This window comes from Mobula hypostoma, chromosome 8, assembly GCF_963921235.1.
Source record: "Mobula hypostoma chromosome 8, sMobHyp1.1, whole genome shotgun sequence".
Lineage (NCBI taxonomy): Eukaryota > Metazoa > Chordata > Chondrichthyes > Myliobatiformes > Myliobatidae > Mobula > Mobula hypostoma.
In genome coordinates, this window is record NC_086104.1 from 28917692 (window position 1) to 28944621 (window position 26930).

The window sequence follows — 26930 nt, forward strand, 5'->3', positions numbered from 1 at the left end:
TTAGGGGATTGGGAAGCTTTTAAAAACAAACAGAAGGCAACTAAAAAAGTCATTAAGGAGACAAAGATAGAATACAAAAGTTAGCCAGTAATATTAATGAGGATACCAACAGTTTCTCGAGATATATAAAGTGTAAAAGCGAGGTAAGGCTGGATATTGGACCACTGGAAAACAATGCTGGAAAGGTAGTAATGGGGGACAACAAAATGGTAGAAAAACTGAATTAAGTATTTTGCATCAGTCTTCACTGTGGAGGACTTGAACAGTATGGTAGAAATTCCACTTTAGCAGAAGAAATGAAAAGGTTAACAATTTTCAAAATGGAGAGAAAATACAAAACTGAGGTGCAAAGGGATTTTGAAGTCCTTGTGCAGGATTCCCTAAAGGTTAATTTGCATATTAAGTCTGTGGTGAGGAAGGCAAATGCAATATTTACACTCATTTCAAGAGGACTAGAATACAAAATCAAGGACATAATATTGAGACTTCATATTAAAAAAGCACTGGTGAGGCCTCACTTGGAGTATTGTGAAGTTTTGGGCCTCTGAATAGAGGGGTGCCCTTTTAGAACAGAGATGAGGAGGAATTTCTTTAGCCAGAGGGTGGTGAATCTGTGGAATTCTTTGGCACAGGCAGCTGTGGAGGCCAAGTCTTTATGTATATTTAAGGTAGAGGTTGATAGATTCCTGATTGGTCAGCACATGAAGGGATGCGGGGAGAAGGCAAGGAGATTGGGGCTGAGAGGAAAAATGGATCAGCCATGATGAAATGGCAGAGCAGACTAGATGGGCCAAATGGCCTAATTATGCTCCTATATCTTATCGTTTTATGGTCTTATGACTCTATCTGATTAAGGGTTGATAGTTAAAACCGGCCAATTTAAGATTGGATCATGCTGTCTTGTCCACCAATTCCTTCCAAAAAAATCACAGATGCTGTCGACCTCCTACATTAACTCAGCAAGCCTCCTAAATTATCAACTTAGTACTACTAAATCTTACTGAGTTCAAAAGTTGTTTCCTTATTCCCTCAAACTAAAACACTATCTTCATGCTAACAGGTCACTACTTCACATAGTCTGGACTTCCCAATCCAAAAAATACACATTTCCAGACCCTAAGATCCCTCTTCCAGCACTGAGATCCATAAAATAGATATACATTGTATGAACAATATTCCTGCAACTTCTGAAATATTGGATGATTGCTCCGAAAATTGTAACTTGTAACCCATGTTCAGAATATTGCAATACACCGATACACCACCCTCACTATTACTGCCAGACATCAAGCAACTTTCCTGTACTGGGTGCCACCGAAATGCCAAAGCAATAGCCATATTATAGTATTTTTTCACAACCGATCCTCAGTAAGGCCTCTGGTTTACCACAAGCCACACAACCAAAATTTCTGGTGTCCACTTATAACTCCTACTTCCAAAATCTTTCTCACTGTTGTAAGTTCCTTCAGCAGCCCTTCTACTAACCAAATTCCAGTAATAAATTCAAAATGGAAATCACTGAAGTACAAATGTTATACAATTCTACCACCAAATAAACTTCATAATTTTAGCTCTAAATGCTTCCTTTTTAAGCTAATGACTGAAACTGAAAATTTTAATACCCCTATTAATTGATTAAATAAGACATGAATTATGTGACAAAATAACAAGAAAAATGATCAACTGAAATTTCTTTTCATGACTTTCTCAATAGTCTTAAGTTTGCAGAAATAGCTTTATGCAGCGAGTCACTACATTTCTAAGGACGCACAAGGCAGAGCTGTTCAAGACTTTGAACCAATCTTGGGATTCACTGAGGGAGAGAGACATGACAGTTGGAGATCAATTTGAGACTAGAGAGAAGGGTTTGCTATAGCTGTTAGAGGTATGGGGCCAGGGTGCCGGGGCCAGTGAGGGAGAAAGGATGGAGGTGTCAGCTGGCCAGAAATCAGTCCCAGTGAATCTTGAGGAGATGCAAGGTAGTGATCAAGTTCTCTAAAGGGGAAGGAAAAGAAAGAGAAGAGGCAGACAGGGTTATGAGTCCTGATGTCCAATCACTCAGAATTCAGGGTTAATACAGTGGAGAGGTAAATTCTGAAATTACTGTCTACTGAAGGAGTTTTTCCCCAAGGAAAGAAGGCATACAGGTTGACTTAATATACCCAGACCACAGTCAATCACAGAACTTCCTTTCAAACAATTTCACGACGGATTTCCTAGCTTGAGTCGATTTACTTCTTTAGTTTCATTCCCCTTCCAATGTCCCTTTTGATTTAGTGGAAGAGGAGTAAGACCAAACAAGTGAACAAACTCAACCCAGGAAGTCCCCAGTTAAATTTTCTTTTCAGAGTGATGCAAACAGCATGGAAATGGATATTACCTTACCCTGGGAAAACTTCATTTTCTAAAGCTTGCACTAAAATTAACACTATTACCTAATCTAATTTCTAAACTGAAATGGGCAATTTGATATTAATTATAAACCGAACTATTTCAAAAACACAGCAACATCTAAACAGCACGTTAAGTAATTGCAATTTGTGCATCTAATTATCTCTATTCCCTTAACTTTCACCAAGTACTTCCAATTATTTAAAACAATTTTCTAATTGCACCTAGAACTTCAATATATTTTCATCAAAAAATTGCACAATAACAAGTTTCTTTTAAGTTGGAGATGGCCATTTGAGTCATGCAAATTGAGACTTAATACTCACGAGCTTGGAGCATTGTGAAATACTTTTCAAGCTTGCCCAGTTGGAACACAACTATCACTCAATCACACTGATTTTATGCACCAATAATCCAAATTTTGCAAATTAGTGCTGGTTAAACTACTCAAAAAAAAAACTGCAAGAAATACTGGTTAAAATTAAAGCCAACAAGTACAACTACTACCAGTGTTACAGAGAAGATTCATGAGTTAATGATAGTTTTTAAATAGCTCAGCTGCTATTTCAGGTGCTGAAAATCCATCCAAGTATTTATTGACTCAATGTACATCCAAATCACATGAACACTGAGCACTGCTCAGATGACATTGATGCCAAATTAACTATCACAGTCCTGAACAAAGTTGAGGCATGCGAAATTAAATTTCTAGTCACTTTAAAGCTAAATCAATCACATCTAATATTCACTGCTAATTTTAACTGACGCAAGTAAGAGCATGAACTCTTTTACTCTGAGAATCAAATTCCAATCAAATCAACTGAGATTATTGTTGAAAAATATAAATCATAGATATGTTAGTCAAAGATGATTTGGATAAATAAAATCACAAGTAATCAGTTTGACCTCTTGTGTCTGCTCCACCGTTCAATAAAATTGCTTATCTTTACCTCAGCGCCGCATTTCTGCATTTACTCCATATCCCTCAATTCTCTGATATTTAAAATCTGATCAATCTCCATTTAAAATCTGCTCAGCAATGAACATCAACTGCTCCTCTAAAAGGAACAGAATTCCAAAGAATCATCTCCTTAGACAAAAAGAATATTACTCAACCCTGTCCACGACTGTCCAACCTTTATTTTGAACGTGTAATCCCTGGTTCTGGTACCCACCCTGTCAAACCTCTTAGGGATTTTGTACATTGCAATGAGATCACTTCTCTTTTTTCCTGAATTTAAGAGAGCGTCGGGCTAGCCTCTCCCCACAGTCCCAGGAGTTGAAACATTGCTGTACCCCCTCAACTTTAAGAATATCCTACCTTGGTAGAGAGAACTAATATACCACTTGTGTTCTCATCAGTATTCTCTATAATTAATACAAATCCTCTTATTATTTAGATTTGCCACTTTAATTCCTTGCTGAACCTTCACACTAAATTTCAGTGACTAATATAGAAAAAGGGCACTCAGAATCCTCTAAAAGCTAACACATTTCAAGTTTTCAGTATTTAACAAAATATTTTGTCTTATTTTTCTCCCCATGAAAGTGAATAATTTCTTAACTCTAATTTTGTTTATTAATCTCTTGTCTGGCATCCTGTCAAATACCTTCTTAAAATCCAAATATATGACATCAACTGAAGTCATTTTACATCTAATCTGTAGGTTACAACTTCAAAAAAATTCCAACATTCAAACACAATTTCATTTTCAGAAATCCATGTTAACTCTGCCAATTATTATTTTCCAGCACTTTCCCATCAACTGACAGCAAGCAACTGAGTTTATACTCCCCTATTTCATCTCTGTATCTCTCTCTTTTTATAAATAGTTGGTTACAATTGCTAGTTTGCAATTTTGGCAAATAATAATTGGTACATCCTCTCTCTCCATATCCACCTCTTATAATACCTAAGGAAGCACATGTTCACGTCCAAGGAATTTAATCAGTGTACTGCAACACAAGGTCAAAGGATTTAGAGTAGATAATCCAGATATAGTTGCACATGCCTCAATTACAAGCAAATGTTAAATCCATTTCCTCAGTGAATAACTTGAGATTTGTTTTTTTTTAATTTCCTGTATCTTGAACAACTTGACTTCCATTTGTTATTACTTTATTGTCGCCAAACAATTGATACTAGAGCGTACAATCATCACAGCGATATTTGATTCTGCGCTTCGCGCTCCCTGGATTATAAACCAATAGCAAATGTAAACATTTAAATTATAAATCATAATCATAAAATTATAAATCATAAAGTTATTTATTAACTATATTAAACTGACACAAAAAGGTGCAAATCAAGTGAACAATGCTGAATTTCAAGTGTAATATTTACGTTCCTTAACAGTGCTCATTTGCAAGAGCACTGAGCACTTGCAAATACCTTCAGCAAGAAGCACTAAGTGGATGATTCAGTTCAAACAAACAATAAGTTCCTAGCTTGGAAGAGACAGGTAAATGGGTGACAGCCAGGATAAAGTAAGGAAGTACACAACGAATACAGAATACACCTGTGGCCATTCCCCTCAATAATAAGCATAAAACTTTAGATACTATTGAGGGGGACAATCTACCGGGCGAGCCAGGAGTGACTGGGTTTCCAGCACTGAGTCTGTTGCTGTGGCTCAGGACAGCAGAGAAATGAAGAGAACTGCAGTATTAACAGGAGATTCCTTAATCAGAGGAACAGAGACACACTGATGGTATGTTGCTTCCCTGGTGCCAGGATCAGCAATGTCTTGGATTGTATCCATGGCATTCTCAAGGGCAAGGGTGAGCAGCCAGAAGCCTTGGTACAAATTGGCTTCAATGACATAGGTAGAAAAGGTGAGGAGGTCCTGAAGAGAGATTCTAGGGAGCTTGGTAGAAAGCTGAGAAACAGGACCTCCAGGGTAGTAATCTCTGGATTGCTGCCTATGCCACGTGCCAGAGAGTGCAAGAACAGGATGATTTGGCAGATGAATGTATGGCTGAGGAACTGGTGCAGGGGGAGCGGTTCAGATTTATGGACCACTGAGATCTCTTCTGGGGTAGGTATGACCTGTACAAAAGGGACAGGTTACACCTGAACCCGAGGGGGTCCAAAATCCTTGTGGGCAGATTGTCCAGAGTTGTTTGGGTGGGTTTAAATTATTTTGGCAGGGGGATGAGAACTGGAGTAATACAGCTGAAGATGGGGTAGTTGGTTTACAAACAGAGGCAATGTGTAGTGAGACTCCTAGCAAGGAGAGGCTGATGATAGGGCAAAATTGCAGCCAACAGGATGAGTTACAATGTAAAAGGTGGACAAAATTGAAAAAGGTGAATATAGGACTAAAGGTGTTGTATTTGAATATGTGTAGTATATGAAATTAGGTTAATGAACTTGTACCACGGTTACGTATCGGCAAGTATGATGTTGTAGTCATCACTGAATCATGGCTGAAAGAAGATTATAACTGGGAGCTTAATGTCCAAGGATACACACTGTAACAAAAAGACAGACAGGAAGGCAGAGGGGCTGGCGTGGCTCTGTTGGTAAAAATGAAATTAAACCATTAGAAAGAGGTGACACAGGGTCGGAAGGTGTTGAATTGTTGTGGATAGAGCTAAGGAACTACAAGGGTAAAAAGACCCTGATAGGAGTTACATACAGATCCCCAAACAGTAGTAAGGATGTGGTCTACATGCAAATGGGAGAGAGGTAATGCATGCCAAAAGGGCAATATTATAATACTCATGGGAGATTTCAATATGCGAATAGATTGGGAAAATCAAGTTGGTGCAGGTTTCAAGGGGAGGAATTTCTCGAAGGCCTAAAAGGTGACATTTTAGAGCAGCTTGTGGTTGAGCACACTAAGGGGATCAGCTATTGTGTAATGAACTGGAATTGTTTAGCGAGCTTAACGTAAAAGAACTCTTAGGGGAAAGTGATCATAATATGATTGAATTCACCCTTCAATTAGAGAAGGAGAAGCTAAAGTCAGATGTCTCAGTATTACAGTGGAGTAAAGGAAATTACAGAGGCACGAGAGGGGAGTTGCCCAGAATTGATTGAAAAAGAACACTAGCAGGGTGATGGCAGAGTAGCAATGGATGGAATTTCTGGAAGCAATTCAGAAAGCACAGGATATAAGCATCCCAAAAGGGAAAGTATTAGAAAGGCAAGATGACATAACCATGGCTAACAAGGGAAGTCAAAGCCAACATAAAAGCCAAAGAGAGGGCATAAAACAGAGTGAAAAAATAATGGGAAATTAGAGGATTGGGAAGCTTTTAAAAACCAACACAAAGCCACCAGAAGTCATTAAGGCAAAAATGGAATATGAAAGTAAGCATCACTGAGCTGCTCTCTATACACCCCTGAAGTAAGGCCAACTTCAGACATTATTTCTTCCACGGGATATTATCATATCTCTGGGAAGACCAACTACAGCCTGCCAGACAACAGAGGAAAGGCAAGGGACAGGTGGTTGCAGATGGAGCAAATTCTGCCTGGAGGTTGGTGGCTAGGCGTGTGCTGCAGGAATCTGTTCTGACAGCCCAGCTCTTTGTGACTTTCACAAATGACTCAGATGAGGAAGTGGAAGACTGTGTTACTAAGTCTGCAGATGACAAACACTAGAAGAGTGGATGGTGTAAAAGTTTGTCACAGGTTACAGTTGGATATAGACAGGATGTAGGGCTGGACTGAAATGTGGCAAATGGGGTTCATTACAGAAAAATGTTAAGTGATTCACTTTGGAAGATCAAACTTAAAGGCAGAGTACAAGGTTACTGTCAGAATTGTCAGCAGCATGGAGGAAGGGAGGGGCTTTGGGGTCCAAGTCCATAGATCCCTCAGTTGACACACAAGTTGATAAGTGTGTTTAAGAAGGCATATGGTGTGCTGGTCTTCATTAGTCACGTTCAAGAGTCGTGGGGTAACTTAATAAAACTATGGTTAAAAGTATTTGTTTCGTTCTGTACTGGATGCCTCATTAGAGGAAGGATGTGAAAGCTTTAGAGAGAATGCAGAGGAGATTTACCAGGACATTGCTTAGTAATGGATTAGAAAACACATCTTATGAGGAAATGCTGCGCGACCGTGAGCTTTTCTTTTGTGAGCGGTGGAAGATGAGACAACAGTAGAAAGCATCAGAAGAAGAAGAGACATCAGTTCAAGGACCCAGCCACCTGTTTTTCAACCACTGAAAAGGATTTTATGCCTTTGTAAGAGTTGCCTTTTGGCGAGTTTTCCACCAACACAAATCCAGTCAGAAGACAAGAAAAAGCCATCCAGTCTCTCGATCCAAGCAATTTCTCTCCTCCCTGTGACTCAGCCTACATTCTCTATTCATCCGAGGGTTCCTCCAAATATAATCCCGTCCCCTTCACTCATCTAAAGAATTAGTTCCTCTCCATTCGGAACCACTCACTCCGCTTAGCCTGGTGAGCCTGCCTTTACTGCACGATTCCCTGAGCTCTGCATTGATACTTTCCAATACCAGGCAGTTCCTGTCACAGGAAAAGTCAACAAAGAGCTTCTGGTCAACAGCTTATTATGTTAGAAAATGCAGGTATTGGAGCTTCTAGTCTGCAGCGCAATACAGAGAGATTTTAGGCCTGACATCTTGCTCGTCCCAAGAGCTGATTGGATGTGAATTTTCCAATGATTCACCACAATCTGAGGCTGGAAATTTCGCCCTCTCTCCTTCAACTGGTGGGTATTGAAGCATTAAAACAGCCTGCCTTTACTGTATGATCGTCTATATGTATATCATTTCCTTCACCTATTTTACTTATTTTCCTGTCTCGGTATCCCTGGGTCAGATCCATTCCAGATCTCTCTCTCTCTCTGGCTATCCATAGGATGATGATGGTTCCTTTCAGTCAGTTAGTGAGGTAACTACCCCACTCCTCAGAAAGGAACAGCACGTGCATGAATGGATTTTAGGTGAGTAGGGGGTTGCACAGGTCCAGACCCACCCTCTCGACATCCTCTCCCAGATCCAGCAGCATGGTGGGGTCCAAGACGGCTGGGGGATATTCTGTTGCAGTGAATGGCCAGACCAAGCTTTGATGCAAGGGATGCCCTTTCCACACTTCATGGCACGTGTTTGTTAGATGGCCGTTGACCGTACGAAAGGGTTCATCTGCCCTTTGACAGGTCTTGTTTTTCATCCTGCAGGGTGTCTAGCCACCCTCCTCACCAGGCAAGCCTGGTGGGGGAGCCAGTTTAGTCGCCCACCGCCCAACCATGTGACAGGTAGTACTGGGTTACACGGTACCAGTAGCACTCAGACAAGTGACCTGACAATTCCATTCCATTCCAGATGCACAGTGTACATTTCCCGTCTCTGTATACCTGGGTCAGATTCACTCCAGGTGTACAGTGTACATTTCCCATCTCTGTATCTTTGGGTCAGATCCACTCCAGGTGTACTGTGTACATTTCCCATCTCTATATCCCTGGGTCAGATTCACTCCAGGTGTACAGTGTACATTTCCCATCTCTATATCCCTGGGTCAGATTCACTCCAGGTGTACAGTGTACATTTCCTTTCTCTGTATCCCTGGGTCAAATTCACTCCAGGTGTACCGTGTACATTTCCTGTCTCTGTATCGCTGGATCAGATTCACTCCAGGTGTACAGTGTACATTTTCCAGCTCTGTATCGCTGGGTCAGATTCACTCCAGATACACAGGGTACATTTCCCGTCTCTGTATCCCTGGGCCAGATTCACTCCAAGTGTACAGTGTCCATTTCCCATCTCTGTATCCCTGGGTCAGGGGGCACAGGAGGAGAAGGTGGAAGCGCGCCATGGCACAGATTTTCCATCCCCCAAACACTCACCTCTTTCCCTCCATCTTCCAGGAATCCACCAGCGACTCACCACCACCACCAGCCAGACTCTGTACTGCGAGGAATCCTGCGGCGTGTTTGGATGTGGATCTGCAGATCACTGAAGTAACACCGACATGGGGCAGCCATGTTCCAGACCGCTCGGACCAAAGCCCAGAGATTAGCAGGAGCTGGAGTCACACGATGACATTGGAACTTTGCAATTTTCTTCAGTTTTTTTAAACACACACAGGAAGAGTGTGTCTGGAATGTGCTACCAAGGATTGGCAGTAGAGACTAATACGATGGAGGTGTGTAAAAGTCTCCCTGTCCCCTTCCCATTCTCACTGCACACCAGAGACTCAGTTCAATTCTCCTACCCCATTTGCCCCTTTCCTCAGCCGTCTCCCCCAAACCTCCTCACACCGACAACCTCCCCATCTACCCACTCCTACTGGAAACAGGCTTCCTGACCCCGAAACATCGAGTGTCCCTCTGCCCCCACAGATGTCGCTCAAACCACAGAGTTCCCTCCACTGGGGACACGAGAGATGCTGATGCTAGAATCCAGAGCAACACGCTGATTCTGTAACCCTTCTCCGACAGGGAGGGTTATAGGGGCTGGCGTAGTTTATAGAGATAAGGAGAGGTCTAGGGGCCGGAGAATTCTCAGGGACAGGTAGGAGTGTTTGGGTTGGAGCTGGTTGCAGAAATAGGGAAGGGTTTAGGGGGTGGAAGAGTTTAAAGAGCTGGTGGAATTTAGGGGCACGTGGAATTTACAGAGATAGAGAAGGGTGCAGAGGATGTAGGGGGTTACTGAGAGAGGGAGTAGTGCAGGAGCCTGTGGGGTTCACAGAGACTGTTAGGTGTGTAGGAGCTAGAAAGTTTACAGAGAGAGGAGTGGTGTAGGGGATTGAAGGGGCCCCATGCATGCACAGGAGAAATGCCGTGGTATAGTAATGGGGAACAAAGAAATGGTCAACAAACTCAAAAAGTATTTTGTTTTAATCCTCACAGTGGAAGACACCAGTAGCACTGTTCTGCAAAGGTCGGTTTTGGATTTTCTCATTATATGCCGAAGAACTCAATGAGGGAATTGATGGTCTTGTGGCCAAGTTTGCAATTGAGACAAAGATAGGTGGAGAGGCAAGTAGTGTTGAGGAAGCAGGGAGTAAGCAGAAGGTGCTGAGAGATTAGGAGAATAGACGAAGAAGAGACAGATTGAAGACAGTGTTCCGGATGTGTATAGTCATGCACTTTTGTAGAAGGAACAAAAGCCTAGACTACTTTCTAAATAAGGAGAAATTTTTTAATACAGTGAAGACTAAGGAGCTAATTATCAACTTTGGAAAGTCACGGGATAACGAGTACGCTCCAGTTTACATTAACGGAGACACAGTGGAGAGAGTGTCCAGTTTCAGATTTCTGGGAATACGTATCTCAGAAGACCTTACATGGTCCACTAACACCACAACAATAGTTAAGAAAGCACAGCAATACTTGTTTTTCCTCAGGACGCTGAAGAAAGCTGGTCTACCTGAACAGATGCTGGTGACCTTTTACCGCTGCACCATAGACAGCATCTTAACATACTGTATCTCTGTGTGGTATTTCAGTTGTACAGCAGCTGATAGGAAAGCACTTCAGCGAGTCGTCTCTAGCGCACAGAAGATCATCGGGACACAGCTCCCAGCCTTGGAGGACACCTACAGCTTACGCTGCCTAAGGAAAGCTACGAGCATCTGTAAGGACAATACACACCCATGCAATCATCTGTTTGAACTTCTTCCATCTGGCAGACATTATAAGATTTCCTATGCCCGCACTTCTAGACTGAAAAATAGCTCTTTCCCCAGAGCTATAATTGCCCTGAACCAATCAATCAAGCATCATCCATAAATTGTTATATTGCTACTTTTAATACTGGTTTTATGGCTGTCATGCATCTGAGTTGCGCATTTGTACTGCTGGACATTTACTTGATTTTATTTATTGTTTATTTATTTTATTTGTTGTTTTATAGCATTGAGTACGAGAGTTGCAAACTCATTTTCGCCATATTGGTGCATGACAAATTGTACTATGCAATGACAATAAAGGTATTTCATATTTCATTTCAAAAACCAGAGGTGCAAAAGAACTTGGACGTTCTCATGCAGGATTCCCTAAAAGTTAACTTACAGGGTGAGCTGATAGTGAGGAAGGCAAATATAGTGTTAACATTCATTTTGAGAAGACTAGAATATAAAAACAAGGAAGTAATACTGAGGCGTTTCTGCGGCCAGATATTGTCTGCAGTTTTAAGAAAAGATGTGCTGACCAATTGGAGTGGGACCAGAAGGCATTTACAAGAATGAAAGGGATAACATGTGAAGAGCCTGTACTCCCTGGAGTTTTGAAGAATAAGGGGGAATCTCATTGAAACCTATTGAATACTGAAATTCTGAGGTAGAGTGGATGTGGAGAGGATTTTTTAATAGTAGGAGAGTCCAAGACCAGAGAACACACCTCAAAATGGAAAGATGACCCTTTAGAACAGCGATGAGGAGGAACTGCTTTAGCCATAGGGTGATGCATCTGTGGAATTCATTGCCATTGATCACTGTGGAGACCAAGTCATTCAGTATGCTTAAAGTGGATGTCGATAAGCTCTCAAATGGCAAGGATTTTAACATGGGAGCTGTAGATAGTTACAGAGACAGGTTGAGGTCTAAGGACTGGAGGGGTGAATAGCTTATAGAGGCATGAAGGAATGCAAGAGCTGGAAGGAGTCAACAGAGACAGGTTAGGGTGAGGGGGCTACAGAGAGTTAAAGAGTCAGGAGTGCTGAGACTGGAGTTGTTTACAGAGTCAGAAATGAGTGAGTGTTTTACAGAGATAGAGTTGTGCTTAGGGCCTAGAGGGGTAAGGGGTGCAAGGACAGCAAGGGTGAGGGATTTAAATAGCTAGTGAAGGGTGCAAGGGCAGCAAGGGGTGAGGGGGTTACAGAGCCAGTGAGAGGTGCAAGGGCAGCAAGGGTGAGGAGGTTACAGAGCCAGTGAGGGGTGCAAGAGCAGCAGGGATAGAGGGGGTTACAGAGCCAGTGAGGGAGGGCAAATGCAGCAGGGGGAGAGGGGGGTTACAGCCAGTGAGGAGTGCAAGGACAGCAGGGGAGATGAGGTTACAGAGCCAGTGACGGGGGTGTGGGAACTGCAGCTGGGATAGAGGGGGTTACACAGCCAGTGAGGGGGGTCAAGTGCAGCAGGGGGAGAAGGGGTTGAAGAGCAAGGGAGGGGTGCAAGTATGCAGGAAATTTACAGAGACAGGGGTAAGGTGGTGCTGGGGGGTTTCAGAGAGAGAGGGAGGTCTACAGGGGCTGGAGGGGTTAACAGAGACAGGAAGGGGTGCAGGGGCTGGAGGGGTTTACAGAGACAGGAAGGGGTGCAAGGGCTGCAGGGAATTTACAGAGATGGGGGTTAAGGCAAGAGGGGATTCAGAGAGAGGGAGGTGTATAGGGGCTGGAGGGGTTTACAGAGACAGGAAGGGGTGCAGGGGCTGGAGGGGTTTACAGAGACAGGAAGGGGTGCAGGGGCTGGAGGGGTTTACAGAGACAGGAAGGGGTGCAGGGGCTGGAGGGGTTTACAGAGACTGGAAGGGGTGCAGTGGCTGGAGGGGTTTACAGAGACTGGAAGGGGTGCAGGGGCTGGAGGGGTTTACAGAGACTGGAAGGGGTGCAGGGGCTGGAGGGGTTTACAGAGACAGGAAGGGGTGCAGGGGCTGGAGGGGTTTACAGAGACTGGAAGGGGTGCAGTGGCTGGAGGGGTTTACAGAGACTGGAAGGGGTGCAGGGGCTGGAGGGGTTTACAGAGACTGGAAGGGGTGCAGGGGCTGGAGGGGTTTACAGAGACAGGAAGGGATGCAGAGGCTGGAGGGGTTTACAGAGACAGGAAGGGGTGCAGAGGTTTACAGAGACTGCAAGGGGTGCAGAGGTTTACAGAGACTGCAAGGGGTGCAGAGGTTTACAGAGACTGCAGGGGGTGCAGAGGTTTAGGGTTTCACAGAGAGGCACACAGAGACAGGTGTGTTGGGTCCAGTGGGAGGTTGTTGAAACAGGTACATAGGTAGGTCAGGGTTAGATGGGGTTGTGGAGGATAGAGAAGCACTAGGGGCCAAAGCTCGTTAGGGAAGGAGAGGATGTGACTCTGTAACCCACTCCAGTCTCTACACCCCTCCCTGTCAGAGAAAGATTACAGAATTTGTGTGTTGTTCCAGATTTCAGCGTCAGCATCTCTCGTGTCCCCAGTGGAGGGAACTCTGTGGTCTGAGCGGCATCTGTGGGGGCAGAGGGACACCCAACATTTTGGGATCAGGAACCCCATCTTGGGATGGAGAGGACAGACTGGAGGAGGTTGTCGGTGTGGGAAGAAAAGGGGGAGAGCAGCTGAGGAAAAGAGCTGGTGGGGCAAAAGGAGGGTCAAACTGATTCTCTGGTGTACAGTGAGAAAAGGAAGGGGGCAGGGAGAGGGGAATGTGGCATGTGAAAGGGGGTAGGAGGGACAGAGAGACATCCCTCCATTCTCGGCATCTTCACCTGCCAATCTGAGAGACCTTTACACATCTCCATCGCAGAAGGATCCAAATTTCTCTTTGCAATTCTCCCTTTTTGCATTATATTTTCATTTATTTCTTATTGCAACTTATAGTAATTTTACGTTTTGCACTGTACTGTTGCGACAAAAATAAAATAAATTTCATGACATTAATAACGATAAACTGATTCTGATATCGGTCTCTATTGTGGGCTAAGGTGGGAAGGGGGCAGGGAGAGGGGAATCATGGTTGAGAAAAGGGCATGGGGGAGGAGTGGGAGTGGGAAGCACCAGAGAGATGTTCTGTATTGATCAGTAAACCAATCATTTGGAACCAAGTGACCTTGCCTGGTGGTTCAGGGCTGGGTGCATCTGCAACATCACCACTCTCCCATGCACTCCTTCCCTGTCACCTGTTCCATATCCCTCCCACAGCACTCCACCCTCAGCATTCCCAACATCCTCTGCTCCTGCCAGATTTACAAATTCACTCTCAGCTCCACATTGGCAAATATTTAAAATTCGTCATCAGTGAATAAACTCCTGTAAACCGGACATGAGTCCCCTTAGTAACAATGGTGTCTGTGCCCCTGATCTAACAGCTCTGCAGAAAGGGGTGAAACTCCCCAGTGGTCTGGGAAGAAAAGCTCCACACAATGACTCTACAATCAAAGTTTGACCTGCTTGCCTAGTTTTGTTTGAGGGTGACTGCAATCTATTGTTGTCAAGCTCCACATCTCTATCTTTTCCCCCGCTGCATCAACACTTGTCTCAGTTCCTCACCTTCAACTCATTTTTCCTGCTCCTCCCCGATTCAAATCAGCCACTATCATCCCTACACCGAAGAACTCTACACCTTCACACTGATGCCAGTCATGAAGTGATTTGTATGGCTGATGAAGGCACATACAAAAATTCCATTCCTTGCCACACTGGACACTCACCATTATGCTTACTGACAGAACCACCCCACAACAGATGTCACAGCATCGATCATGAACCTGGCCCTGAACTGTATATAAAACAAGGACACATGTCAGAATGCTGTTTCTGGATTCCAGTTCAGCATTCAACACTATTGTTCCACAGATCTTGGTGAACAAACTCCTCCTCCTCGGTCTGAAGACACCACTGTGCAACTGGGTGTTGCACTTCCTAACCAAAAGACCTCAGATAGTGAGGATGCACAACACTTCCTCCCTCTCCATCATCCTCAACATGGGTGTCCCCAAGGGATGTGTGCTGATCCCATTGCTGTGTACACATTGCTCTGCTTACACACGACTGCTCGGCCAAACACCCGAATAATGTCATTGTCAAGTTCACTGAAAACACAACAGTGGTGGGGCTCCTGACCATCAATGATGAGAAAAGGTGAAAGAGCTCAACGCTTGGTGCCAGACAAATAACCACTTTCTCAATGTCAACAAGACAAAGGAGATGGTTATCAAATTTAGGAGAACTCACATCACTCACACCCCTCTTTACATCAGTAGCTCAGCAATGGAAACAGTGAACAGTTTCAAACTCCTGGGAGTGGACAAATCACACAACCGTTCAAGGCCCCAGAACACTGCACATTGTCACGAATGCTCACAAACACCTCTACTCTCTCTGGAGGCTGAAGAGAGCTGGACTGTGTACATCTACGCTCATGTCCTTCTGCAGATGTGCAGCAGAGAGCATCCTAACATGCTGCATCTCTGCAGAGTACAGAAACTTCTCTGTGGAGGACAGGAAGGCTCTACAATGGGGATAGTTCATACTGTCCAACACATCAGCAGTACCCACCTACCCACCATAAAGGATATAGCTACAGAAAGAGTTGTCTATTTAATATTTCAGTAATATTTGAGTAATCCTGTAACTATATTGTTTGTTGAAACATTCTTTGGTGTTTATATAATTCATTCTGATTATATGTGAAAAATACATGAATTGCATACATCATGACACCACCACATAACACATGTGCACCTTGCGTAAAGGAAAAAATTAAGTGCACACAATTACCTCCTATCTCCTTGTTTTCAATTTGATTAATTTAATGTTTTAGAGTTACAAAACATAACAGAAAGTTGCTGGAAAAGGGCCAGTAGCATCATAAAGGATCACACAAACCTGCTAATGACACGTGTCCCACTCCCATCAGGGAGGAGGCTGCATAGCATCCACGCCAGGACCACCAGACTCAAAAACAATTACTTTCCCCAAGCAGTCAGTCTGATCAACACCTTCCCACCCCTCCACACCCCCAACGCCAGTACTTTATCATTTCCTGTCGGAGTTACCTTATGTACAAAAAGCCTGTGCTTAGCATCACTTTATGGACATACACTCGCTGTATCTATACAAGCTATCTTATGTATTTATATTTATTGAGTTTTTATTTTTGTGTTCTCCATCTTATTGGGTTTATTTTGTGCTGCATTGGATCGAGTAACAATTATTAATTCTACTTTCCACTTGTGTACTGGAAATGACATTCAACATCTGGAGCATTTTATACTGGCCCCAGAATTTTTGTGAAACTGTTACGAAACAGTGCAGTCCCGATAATAGTCCTGTGGCATCTCACTAATATCACATTTCTGATTGAGATTCTAAACCTTGGATTGTTTGTCCTTCCAGATACCTAAGAATTACACTGCATCTCGTTCCTAAGGTTGTCATAGCTGTTGGTGGTAGTGGGGATAAGCTCTCACTACCTATAATGGTGTGCGTCTCTAACAGCCTCTGGCAACCAAGTCCAACTCTTGGCTTTCATGTGTGGCTAGCCACTAGGCCTGGTGGAACCATTTCTACTGACAAGAGAAGGGGTAAAAGCACACCACCGGCCCCTCAAAACCAATTCCTTCAGGCAGGTGGGGCTCATCAGCCTTGGACGGCAGACCGCCTAGGAGGAAAACTCTGATATTAAACCACCCATGGGAGAGGCTTCAAGAGTAACCCCTGAGGAAGAAACCCAGAGCCAGAGTCCCAAAGGCAGTTTGATGTTGTTGACAACCTCACTCTGGCAACCTCTGTGACAACACTAGTGCCAAGTTGTATTGGTGCTTGCCCTTCCTTTGGACTACATCAGTGATGTGGAGAGGAGGAACCGGTGTATGGGCAATACTGGTTCTTCAAATCTTCCTGCCCAGGCTTGAGCACAATCCACCAGAGGTGCAAACTCATGATCCCCCAGGATCGACAGGTGTCTACCATGTATACGGAATACAACTCTGAAAGTTATCGTCTCCAAATAGTCATAGTCATACTTTATTGATCCCGGGGGAAATTGGTTAAATAGCCATGAAATACAGAAAAACTATGAAAGTTGTTGAAAGACATCAAACCCTCCAACAAGAAAAAGAAACAAAAACTCACAAGCTCCAAACCCCCAATCCTCTCCCTCACAAGAAACTAATACATCACCCACAATGAAAAAAAGTGACAATAACATCAAACCCCCAACTCCCTCTCTCACACACAAATAACTAACAGATCGCCCACAAGAAAAACATCAACAACATCAGACCTCAAATCCACAACTCTTCTCTCGCACAAAAAAATAACGTATCTCCCACCCAGAGAATGGCAAGGCCATCAAACCAACAACAGTCCAATCAGCAACAAGAAAGAAAAACACAAAAAACTGAAGAAGACCAACATAAACTGCATTCCACACCAATAATCACATAGATCTCAGTATCTGGAAAAAGTCCTTTGTAACTGCAAAACTCAGTCCTTCCGTGAAGAGCAACCACCACCACGCAGCCTCCATGGAGAGCTTCCGCCAACTTGCCTCCTCCACATTTTCCTCGATGTTTCAATCTTCCATGATGCTTTGATTGGCAAGAAATGCAGTCAATCGTGGCCCCACACCCCATCACTGGTCTTCTCTTCGAGGCAGCTGATGCTCACAATTCTCTCCTGGAATTTTCCTCAGAGACAGCAGAGCGCTAGATCACTCGATCGAACTCCAAACTCTAAGTCACAGGTCCCAACAGTTTCAGACATCCCACCTCTCCCGGAAGTTCTGGGAGTCTCCCGCATATCGATAGTGGCTCCCTGACGCCCGGAAATTATATACAATATCCTGGAAAGCGATTTCTTTGACAGAGAGAAGGAGAGGGAGAGCGAGCATCCTGATTGGTCTCTCTTCGCCCTTCCTCATTCCCTGTCACGTACTGTTGAATTTGAACGCACGCGAGGTCATTATGCACGCGTCATCCATGTCAGTGCTGGAAAAAGATCAACTCCTCGAGCTTGCAAATGACAGCGAGCTGAAAAGTATGTTTGACATAACATCTCTGCCAGCACTCTGGATCAAAGCCAAGGCTGAATACCCTGAGATGGCCACGAAAGCACTGAAAACGTTGCTTCCATTTCCAATATCATATCTCTGCGAAGCGGAGTTTTCTGCAATGAATGCAACGAAAACTAAATTGCGGAATAGACTGGACATAAGGAACCCCCTTCCAGTATCACTGTCTCTCATAACCCCCTGCCCCACCCCCCCGATGGGACCGTCTTGTTGCAGGAAAACAAGCCCAGGGCTCCCACTGATTCAGCGATATTGATGTGTTGCAATGATTTTATATGTTCATACGAGGAAAATATGCACTGTGTGTTTAATATTCAAACGTTACTTAAAATGTTATGATGCTATTGACTTATAATTGACTTATCACTATATTCATGCAAGGAAAATATGCGCTGTGTATTTAATATTAAATTCGTTAGATAAACCCTTTTAGAAATTAAATTGAGTGTATTAGCCACTTATAAGTGACTTCTAGTTGACTTATCACCTATATTCTGGTTGTGATTAACACCCACCCCCTCCCGTCCCCCCCCCACCGCCCGGTCGGATGGTCCGCAAGAATATTGTCAATATTAAATCAACCTGCGGTGCAAAAAATGTTGGGGACCCCTGCTAAGTAGACCTATCAGTTTTCTCTGTGGGCAGGCTTTACAGTCGACCTCAAAAATAATGACAGTGTTGCTCGCTGCACTGTTTGCAACAGTGACTTTTCTATTGCCCATGGTTGGTTAAAATGTAAAAGACATGTTGAGGTGATTTTAACAGGTGTCATTCGTTCATTAGCATAGCTAACGTTATTTAAACTAGCTGGCTGGCTGCTAAGGAGCTACGCTATTGATGTCCTATTTGATGAGGCCAAACTCCCTGTACACTTACTTAAAGTTGTAATAGAATAAACATAATATATTAGTACATATTTTAATGTCACATTTTCTGCATATACCCAACTTGGTTTACAGTATAGACAAAATCACTAAACAAAGTATTACATACACCCTTGGAGGTCCACCGGGAAGGGGGAATATGGGGTTGAGGGGGCGGGGTGCTACCTCCCTGAAATGAGTTTTTGTAGGGTGGGATGTCTGCAGTTTCCAAAACACAATTAAGATAAAAAGAAAAATAGAAGACATAGAAAAACTGAAATAATTGACTATGTGGAAGATGTCGCCCAAGAAGTCGTTGTTTTCATTGGCGCCATCTTGACCATTATTTATGTAGTCAGTAGCAATAAGAAAGATTTTGTCAACTTCTAAAGTTTATTACTACCTTTTACTGGCAAATCGAAAGCCATGTGGCAAAGCTCACTTCACCACCTCAAATTCTTTAAATTTCAAGGTTTCCTTTGTAATAAATAAAACTCCCACAAAGTAGAGTGAAATTCTATCACCGTCTTTGTTAAATTACATAGGGCAAGAATACTTCAGGTCAAATACTTCTCATATTATATCACAACAGCTAATCATCAATTGCAATTCGGAAAGGCAGCCCAATAAAAACAAACAGAAGAAACTTCCACATTCCATGATTATAAAGCACAGCAATGATTGTAATGCACTTTACGTGACAAAATTATAGTGCATATGATACTTATAATCAGCAAACTTGCAAGTATGCTGCAATTTGACCCATTTGAAACATCGCTTGTACAACATTGTACATCCAAGTCAACAAACTCATTGCATTTGGAAATAATTCCATCTGAGTTGCACTTCAAACACTTGTACATTTTGTCCCATTATCAATTATACAGTATAATCAGTTTACCACAGAATATACTGAACAGAACATTACAACTTTGCAACATTATTTCCCAAAAAAAATGACAATAAATGTATCTTTTACTGGCCTGTATAAATCTATTGGGCAAATGCTATCCTCTTTGTTTCCAGGTGACCAGATTACCAACACTCTTTCAAAGAAAATGAACAAGGAAACAAGCTTTTGATCCAATGAACCGACTATCCTGCTAGAATTCCCCAAGTGAAAAGTAGTATAGGAGAAACAGCATGTATTTTAACTAAGATACTGAATTTAAGACTCCTTTTTTGTGAAGTTAGTAACATTTTAAAGCACATCATATAGAATTCTACCAAAGCTACCCATAAATTTATCCCAATTTTGCTCCAACTTTCTCTATTTTTTTAATCCTCCTACCCTATCCAAGCTCCTTTTGTCAAGATATGCAAATCACTCAACCTATCCTTCCTAATTTGCTACATCATCAACTTTGTGCCTCCATATTAACTGATATTGTGAATAGTTTCAGGAGATTCAAGATTCTCTTTTTCCAAAAGTGTCATGATCAGTCTCTCATTCAAAAATTATCCTCAACATTCCTGTCCTAAATTACTGTTTAATCCACAACTTTAATTTCCTCCCCATAGTTCTTGAATATAATGTTTAAACCTTTTCCATTAGGTCTCTATTCCTGCCCACTACTTTTTTGAAGATACATTGTGTGCCCAAGATGCACTAATGTTACTCATTCACAGTTGTTCTTCAGCCTTTGATCCTCTTCCAATGCCTCTCCCCCATCAAATGGGTGCCATATCCAATCTTAGCCAAAGAATCTCTTCCCATAACTTCTATACAAACTTGACCCAGCCCCATTTCTTATCTATGTCCTGCCACTCAGCAAAACCATTCAAAAATCATAAGAACATAAGATATAGGAGCAGGAGTAGGCCGGCTGGCCCGTCAAGCCTGCTCTGCTATTCAATAAGATCATGGCTCATCTGGCCATGGACTCATCGCCACTTACCTGCCTTTTCCCCATAACCTTTAATTCCCCTACTATGCAAAAATCTATCCAACCTCGCCTTAAATATATTTACTGAGGTAGCCTCCACTACTTCATTGGGCAGAGAATTCCACAAATTCATCATTCTCTGGGAAAAGTATTTCCTCCTCATCTTCGTCTTAAATCTACTCCTTCAAATCTTAATGCTATGTCCCTTAGTTCTAGTCTCACCTAACAGTGGACACAACTTTCCTGCCTCTATCTTATCTATCCCTTTCATAATTTTATATGTTTCTATAAGATCTTCTCTCATTCTTCTGAATTCCAGCAAGTACAGTCCCAGGCGACTCAATCTCTCCTCCTCGTCTAACTCCCTCATCTCTGGAATCAACCTGGTGAACCTTCTCTCACCGCCCCCAAAGCCAGTATCTCCTTCAAGTAAGGAGACCAGAACTGCACACAGTACTCCAGATGTAGCCTCACCAGTATCCTATACAATTACAGCATAACCTTCCTGCTCTTACATTCAATCCCTCCAGCAATGAAGGCCAACATTCTTGATAGCCTGCTGCACCTGCAAACCAGCCTTTTGTGATTCGTGCACAAGCACTCCCAAGTCCTTCCGCACAGCAGCATACTGCAATCTTTTTTTACCATTTAAAAAATAATCTGCTGTTTCGTTCTTCCTTCCAAAGTGGATGACCTTGCAATTACCAACATTGTACTCCATCTGCCAGACCCTTGCCCACTCACTTAACCTATCTATATCTCTCTGCAGACTCTCCGTAGCTTCTGCACAATAAACTGTTCTATTCAATTTAATATCATAAGCAAACTATACTCGGCCCACTCTTCTAGATTGCTAATTTATATCGTGAACAGCTGCGGGCCCAGCACCAGCCCCTGCAGCACACCATTCACCACTGATTGCCAACCAGAGTAACAGCCATGTATCCCAACTCTCTACTTTCTATTGGTTAACCAATCCTCTCTCCATGCTAATACATCACCCCCAACTCTATACATCCTTATCTTAAAGACGAGTCTTTTATGTGGCACCTTATTGAATTCCTTCTGAAAATCCAAGTAAGTACGTCCATCTGTTCCACTCTATCCACTGCACTCGTTATTTCCTCAAGGAACTCTAGTAAAGTTGTCAAACAGGACCTGCCTTAGCTGAATCCATGTTGTGTCTGTCTAATAGATCCATTTCTTTCCAGATGCCTCGTTATTTCTTCTTTTATGATAGCTTCAAGCACCTTCCCAATGACAGATGTTAAACTATTGCCTACATCCTTTTTTTGAACAGTGGTGTGACATTCACTGTCTCCCAATCCACTGGGACCTGCCCAGAGTCCAGAGAATTGTGGTAAATCATCACCAAAGCCACTTCTATAACTTCTGCCATTTCTTTCAGTACCCTGGGATACATTCCATCAGGACCAGGGGACTTACCTATCTTCAGGCCCACAAGTTTGCTCAGCACTACCTCTTTAGTGATAGCAACTGTATCAAGGTTCTCACCTCCCACTGCATCCACAACATCTCTCTTTGGCATATTAGATGCATCCTTCACCATGAAGACAGACACAAAAGAGTCATTCAAAGCCTCGGCCATTTCCTCATTACTCAATATCAATTCCCCCTTCTCATCCTCCAAGGGACCTACATTCACTTCAGCCACCCTTTTCCGCTTTATTTTATAAAAACTTTTATTATCCATTTTTATATTTTGTGCTAGGTTGTTTTCATAATCTATCTTCCCTTTCTTTAATTGCTCGCTTAGTGGTACTTATGTTGCTTTTTAAACTTTTCCCAATCTTCCAGTTTCCCACTACTCTTGGCAACTATATATGCACGAGCTTTTAGTTTGATGCCTTCTTTTATTTCCTTAGTTATCCAAAGCTGGATCTCCCCACTCTTACTGTCCTTGCTTTTAAATGGAATATACTTTTACTGAGCACCGTGAAAAATCTCCTTAAAAGTCTTCCACTGTTCCTCAACTGTCCCACCAAATAGCCTGTGCTCCCATTTTACACTAGCCAAGTCCTCCCTCATCCCTTTGTAGTCTCCATTGTTTGGGCATAATACACTGGTTTTAGATTGAACTATTGCACCCTCCATTTGTATGAGAAAATCAATCATACTGTGATCACTCTTTCCAAAAGGATCCTTAACTACAAGATCACTAATTTTACCTGTCTCATTGCACAGGACTAGATCTAAGATTGCACATTCCCTTGCAGTTCAGTAATATGCTGGTCAAGAAAACCAACTCGGATGCATTCTATGAAGTCTTCCTCAAGACTACCTCAACCAACTTGATTGACCCAATCTATGTGCAAGTTAAACTCTCCCATGATAACTGCTGTTGCATTCTTACATGCCTCATATACTTCACTGTTTATTGCCTGTGCCTCTGTAATATTATTATTCGGTGGCCAATGGAAAACTCCCACCAGTGAATTTTTTCCCTTTACTATTCCTAATCTCCACACAGATGGATTCAACATTCTGCTGCTTAGATTTTATTTTATTTATTAATTTTTATTGCAACACCAACAAATTACATTCAATACAACCAACTGCCAATTACATTTTGACTGTTTAACCCAGCCACCCCCCAATCTTCATCACCATCCCCCCTCCACCCCTCTCTCCCCCCATCCCTCCCCTCTCCACCAACCAACTGAATAGTAGTACATACACAGACAAAGCATTCCTATTTTAACAAAAGATCTTTTTAAGTTAGATATCAAATTTGTCCACATTAAGATTGTGTTTGGTCGTGCATCATTTACTCTTGCTGATGAAAGTTCTGGGTAGGAAATGTCCAAAAAGCTCCAAAGCCAGTGAGTATTTGAAATATCATGGGGAGGTTTCCACTGCTGGACTACAATCTTCTTAGCTGCAGTCAGGCCTGCCAGCCAGACTTTGCGTGTTTTTCCCGTAAGGGAAAGGTGGGAGTCATCATTTAGAAGACGTACAGCGGGATCCATTGGTTATTGTACCCCCTGTTAGTTCCGTAAGAGTACTGATAACCTTCCCCCCACAAACCAAAAACCCCTGGACATTCCCATACAACATGTATAAAAGAGCCAATGGCTCCATGAGGGCAAAATAAGCAATATGAGTCAGGAACCAGTCCCATTTGATGTCTAATTCTCGTTGTTAAATATGCTCTATGACAAAATTTCAAGTGTATATACTGATGATCTGGGTTTTTCGAAGCACCGGCAGCATTATCCCAAATCGCACCCCAGTCCAAGTCTTGTCCCAATTCAGATATGTCCCTATCCCAGGCTTTCAATCCCGATGCGGGCATATAATTCTGGGAGTTTAATTTATCATAGATATATGACACTATCTGTCCTGGAGCACTCTGTATCCAACTTAAAATGGGATGGTCCTTTAAATCTGATCCCCAGGAAACGCCATAGGCTTTACAAGCTGATCTTACTCGAAAAGTAGAAGAAAAGAGAGTGCTTATCAATATTATATCCAGATATCAGTTCTTGAAAGCTAAGGATAGTACTTGCGCCATTAATATCTTGAAGAGTAGTAATACCTTTATCCTCCCAAGTTCTGTTAGTGAATGGTTTCCCCCAAAATAGAAACGATTATTGTTCCATAATGGAGATGATGTGCACTATACGCTTTTAAATTTTAGTAATTTTTCTGCTGCTCTAAACATTTGTAGCATATGGGTTAAAATTGGACCGTAATACAAATCAGATTTTTTGGTAGACATACCTACAAGGAGAAAGTCCTTCAACCTTATTGGTGCTATTAGCTCTTGTTCTATATTTTTCCATGATGAAACTTTATCCTCTTCCATCCAATCGCTAAGACTTTTTAATACAAATGCCCAGTGATACAAATTAAAATTTGGACATGCCAATCCCCCATCTGACTTTTTGAATTGTAGAACTGACCATTTTATATTGGGTCGTTTACCATTCCAAACATAGCATCGTAGTAAGGAGTCCAGTTTTTGCCAATATCCTGCTGGAGGTGCAAGTGGGATCACTGAGCTGATAAAATTAATGCAGGACAAGATGTTCACTTTAATGACCGATATACGGGCTGGGACTGATGCTGGCAGGTGTCTCCATCTATTAATATCTTCTTCTATTTTTTTCAAAATTAAAGAGTAATTTGTTTTAGCCACAGATGACAGGGAAGTACTAACTTTAATACCCAAGTAGAGGACCTCATTTGTAACTTGCTTAGATTTTATATGGTCTCTCACTATCGCCCTGATCTCGTCTTTAATTAAGAGTGCTACCATCTCCCTTACCTTCCTGCCTATCCTTCCGTATTACCTGATATCCTTGGATATTAATTCCCAGTCCTCTCCACCCTGCAATCATCTGTATCTCTCTGCAGACTCTCCATATCTTCTGCACAATTTGCCTTATAGACATATAGATTTATATAGATTTTGTATGTCATCATCTATAAATAATATACACATTGACAAAACCTAACTGTACCAGCTTTCTGGACTCAGAGTTATCATCACATTAGCAGAACATACAGCCCCAAATGAGCTTCAATCTCAACTCTTTAAGCACTGGGAATACAAAGTCACTGTTTCCAGGGCAACTTCAACCTCCTGGCAAGTCCTTGTTGTCAGGCTGAATCAAATTGTTTACCTATTCCCTCCACTATTTAATTCTAAATTGGGTTTCTTCTCCATAGCCCATTTTGTTTCTTTAAAAAAAAACGATCAGTTACTTCCACCTCTGTAACAGCTCATATCCATCCCTGACCAGGTTGTCTGTTGCTCAAATTCTGATTGATAATTGTTAATTCCTAACTGGATATTTTGAAGAGGGATTGGCTAGTAGTCCATCTTCTACCATAAGTATGTCTTCTGCTTATCCTAGCATACTCTATTCACATAATTTCCACTTTTCCTTGATTTTATGGTAGCCTTTACAATTAATCTACCGGATGTTATTTTTCCAAAGGAAGCCTTTACCTTTTCTGGAGCATTTATTGTACAAAAAAAAATTATTTGAAAACTTCCCATTGTTTTCACGCTTACACATTAAAAGCTCAATTTAATTTTTTGCTCATCACTATACAATTCAACCAGCTTAAATTTATAATTTTTCTCAATTTAGATGAAATTATTCATCAGTCACACCATAACGTTGTTAACTTAACCTACTTTATATTCTCTCTCAAAACGTGGCATAGCCTGTCACCACGTCAATTCCAAAATTTTCTCAAATACACCAGGAATTTATAGTCTTAATAATTATCCTGTACAGATTATTTGAAACAATGTCAATATTAAAAATCACACCATAATCAGTTTCTGCTACATCCTTAATTTTAGTATTTATCCATCTCCTACTGCAGTACCATGATTCAGAAGTCTCCAACTAATTCTCACTCAAGATTTTTAAATATCCTTACTTCTCCTGAGTTTTGTCTACAGTGTCATTGGTGGATTTGATTTTTTCTATTTTTGTTTTTGGTCTTTGTTCCCATGTTCCCATTTTGTAAATCTTTTGGTTTTTTTTTAATTTTGTCTTCATGAAATGATCAGCAACAAAAGTTCTGAAATTATTCCCCCCCCCCCCCGGTGTTCTCGATGCACTTCAGCCTCTGCAGTACCCACCCAGAAAAAGCCCTCATCGAGCTAGCAGACACCGCAAGCTTACTCTCCAAATACACTTGGACACCAACAGGCATCAGAAGGTGGGCCAGCAATTTGTATGGAGTGGTCAGGCCTGGGAGCAGACCAAACAGGAGGAAATGACCTGCTGCCTGAGGGTCAGCATAAAAATTGGATGTACTTGGCCATTCAAGGCAACATCCTCCTACTTCAATGCCCAAAAGGGAGCATTTCACATTGAGACCTCATCTGGGGTCCTCTCACTGTCAGATAGCCGAGAAGACTACCACAACATGTCAGATCAGCTGGTGAGGGCAGAGAAGAGGAGAATATACTGGAGCACCCTGTATAAGAAAATAAGATGGAATTAGCTGAAAGGCATTTTAGCACCTGACTCAACTCTCAAGGATCGTTGCGGGGTCCAATGAATGTGGAGATCAGGTCAATTAGGATTGCTCTGTACCTTTGTGTCCATTGTT

At 42.3% G+C, this 26930-nt stretch overlaps 1 protein-coding gene across 8 annotated transcripts in view; it reads right to left on the reverse strand.

Moving 5' to 3' along the window:
* The window catches only part of LOC134350427 (CAP-Gly domain-containing linker protein 4-like), a 338819-nt gene that overhangs the window by 306620 nt on the left and 5269 nt on the right, over positions 1-26930 (reverse strand). Inside the window, exon 1 of one of the 8 annotated variants that reach the window (XM_063055609.1) lies at positions 2718-2896. The exons of the other annotated variants lie outside the window; for them this stretch is intronic. Within the exon in view, the coding sequence (XP_062911679.1) occupies positions 2718-2730 (13 nt within the window). The 5' untranslated portion in view covers positions 2731-2896. Of the gene's footprint in view, positions 1-2717; positions 2897-26930 lie in introns of those variants that run through there. 8 annotated transcript variants of the gene reach the window in all.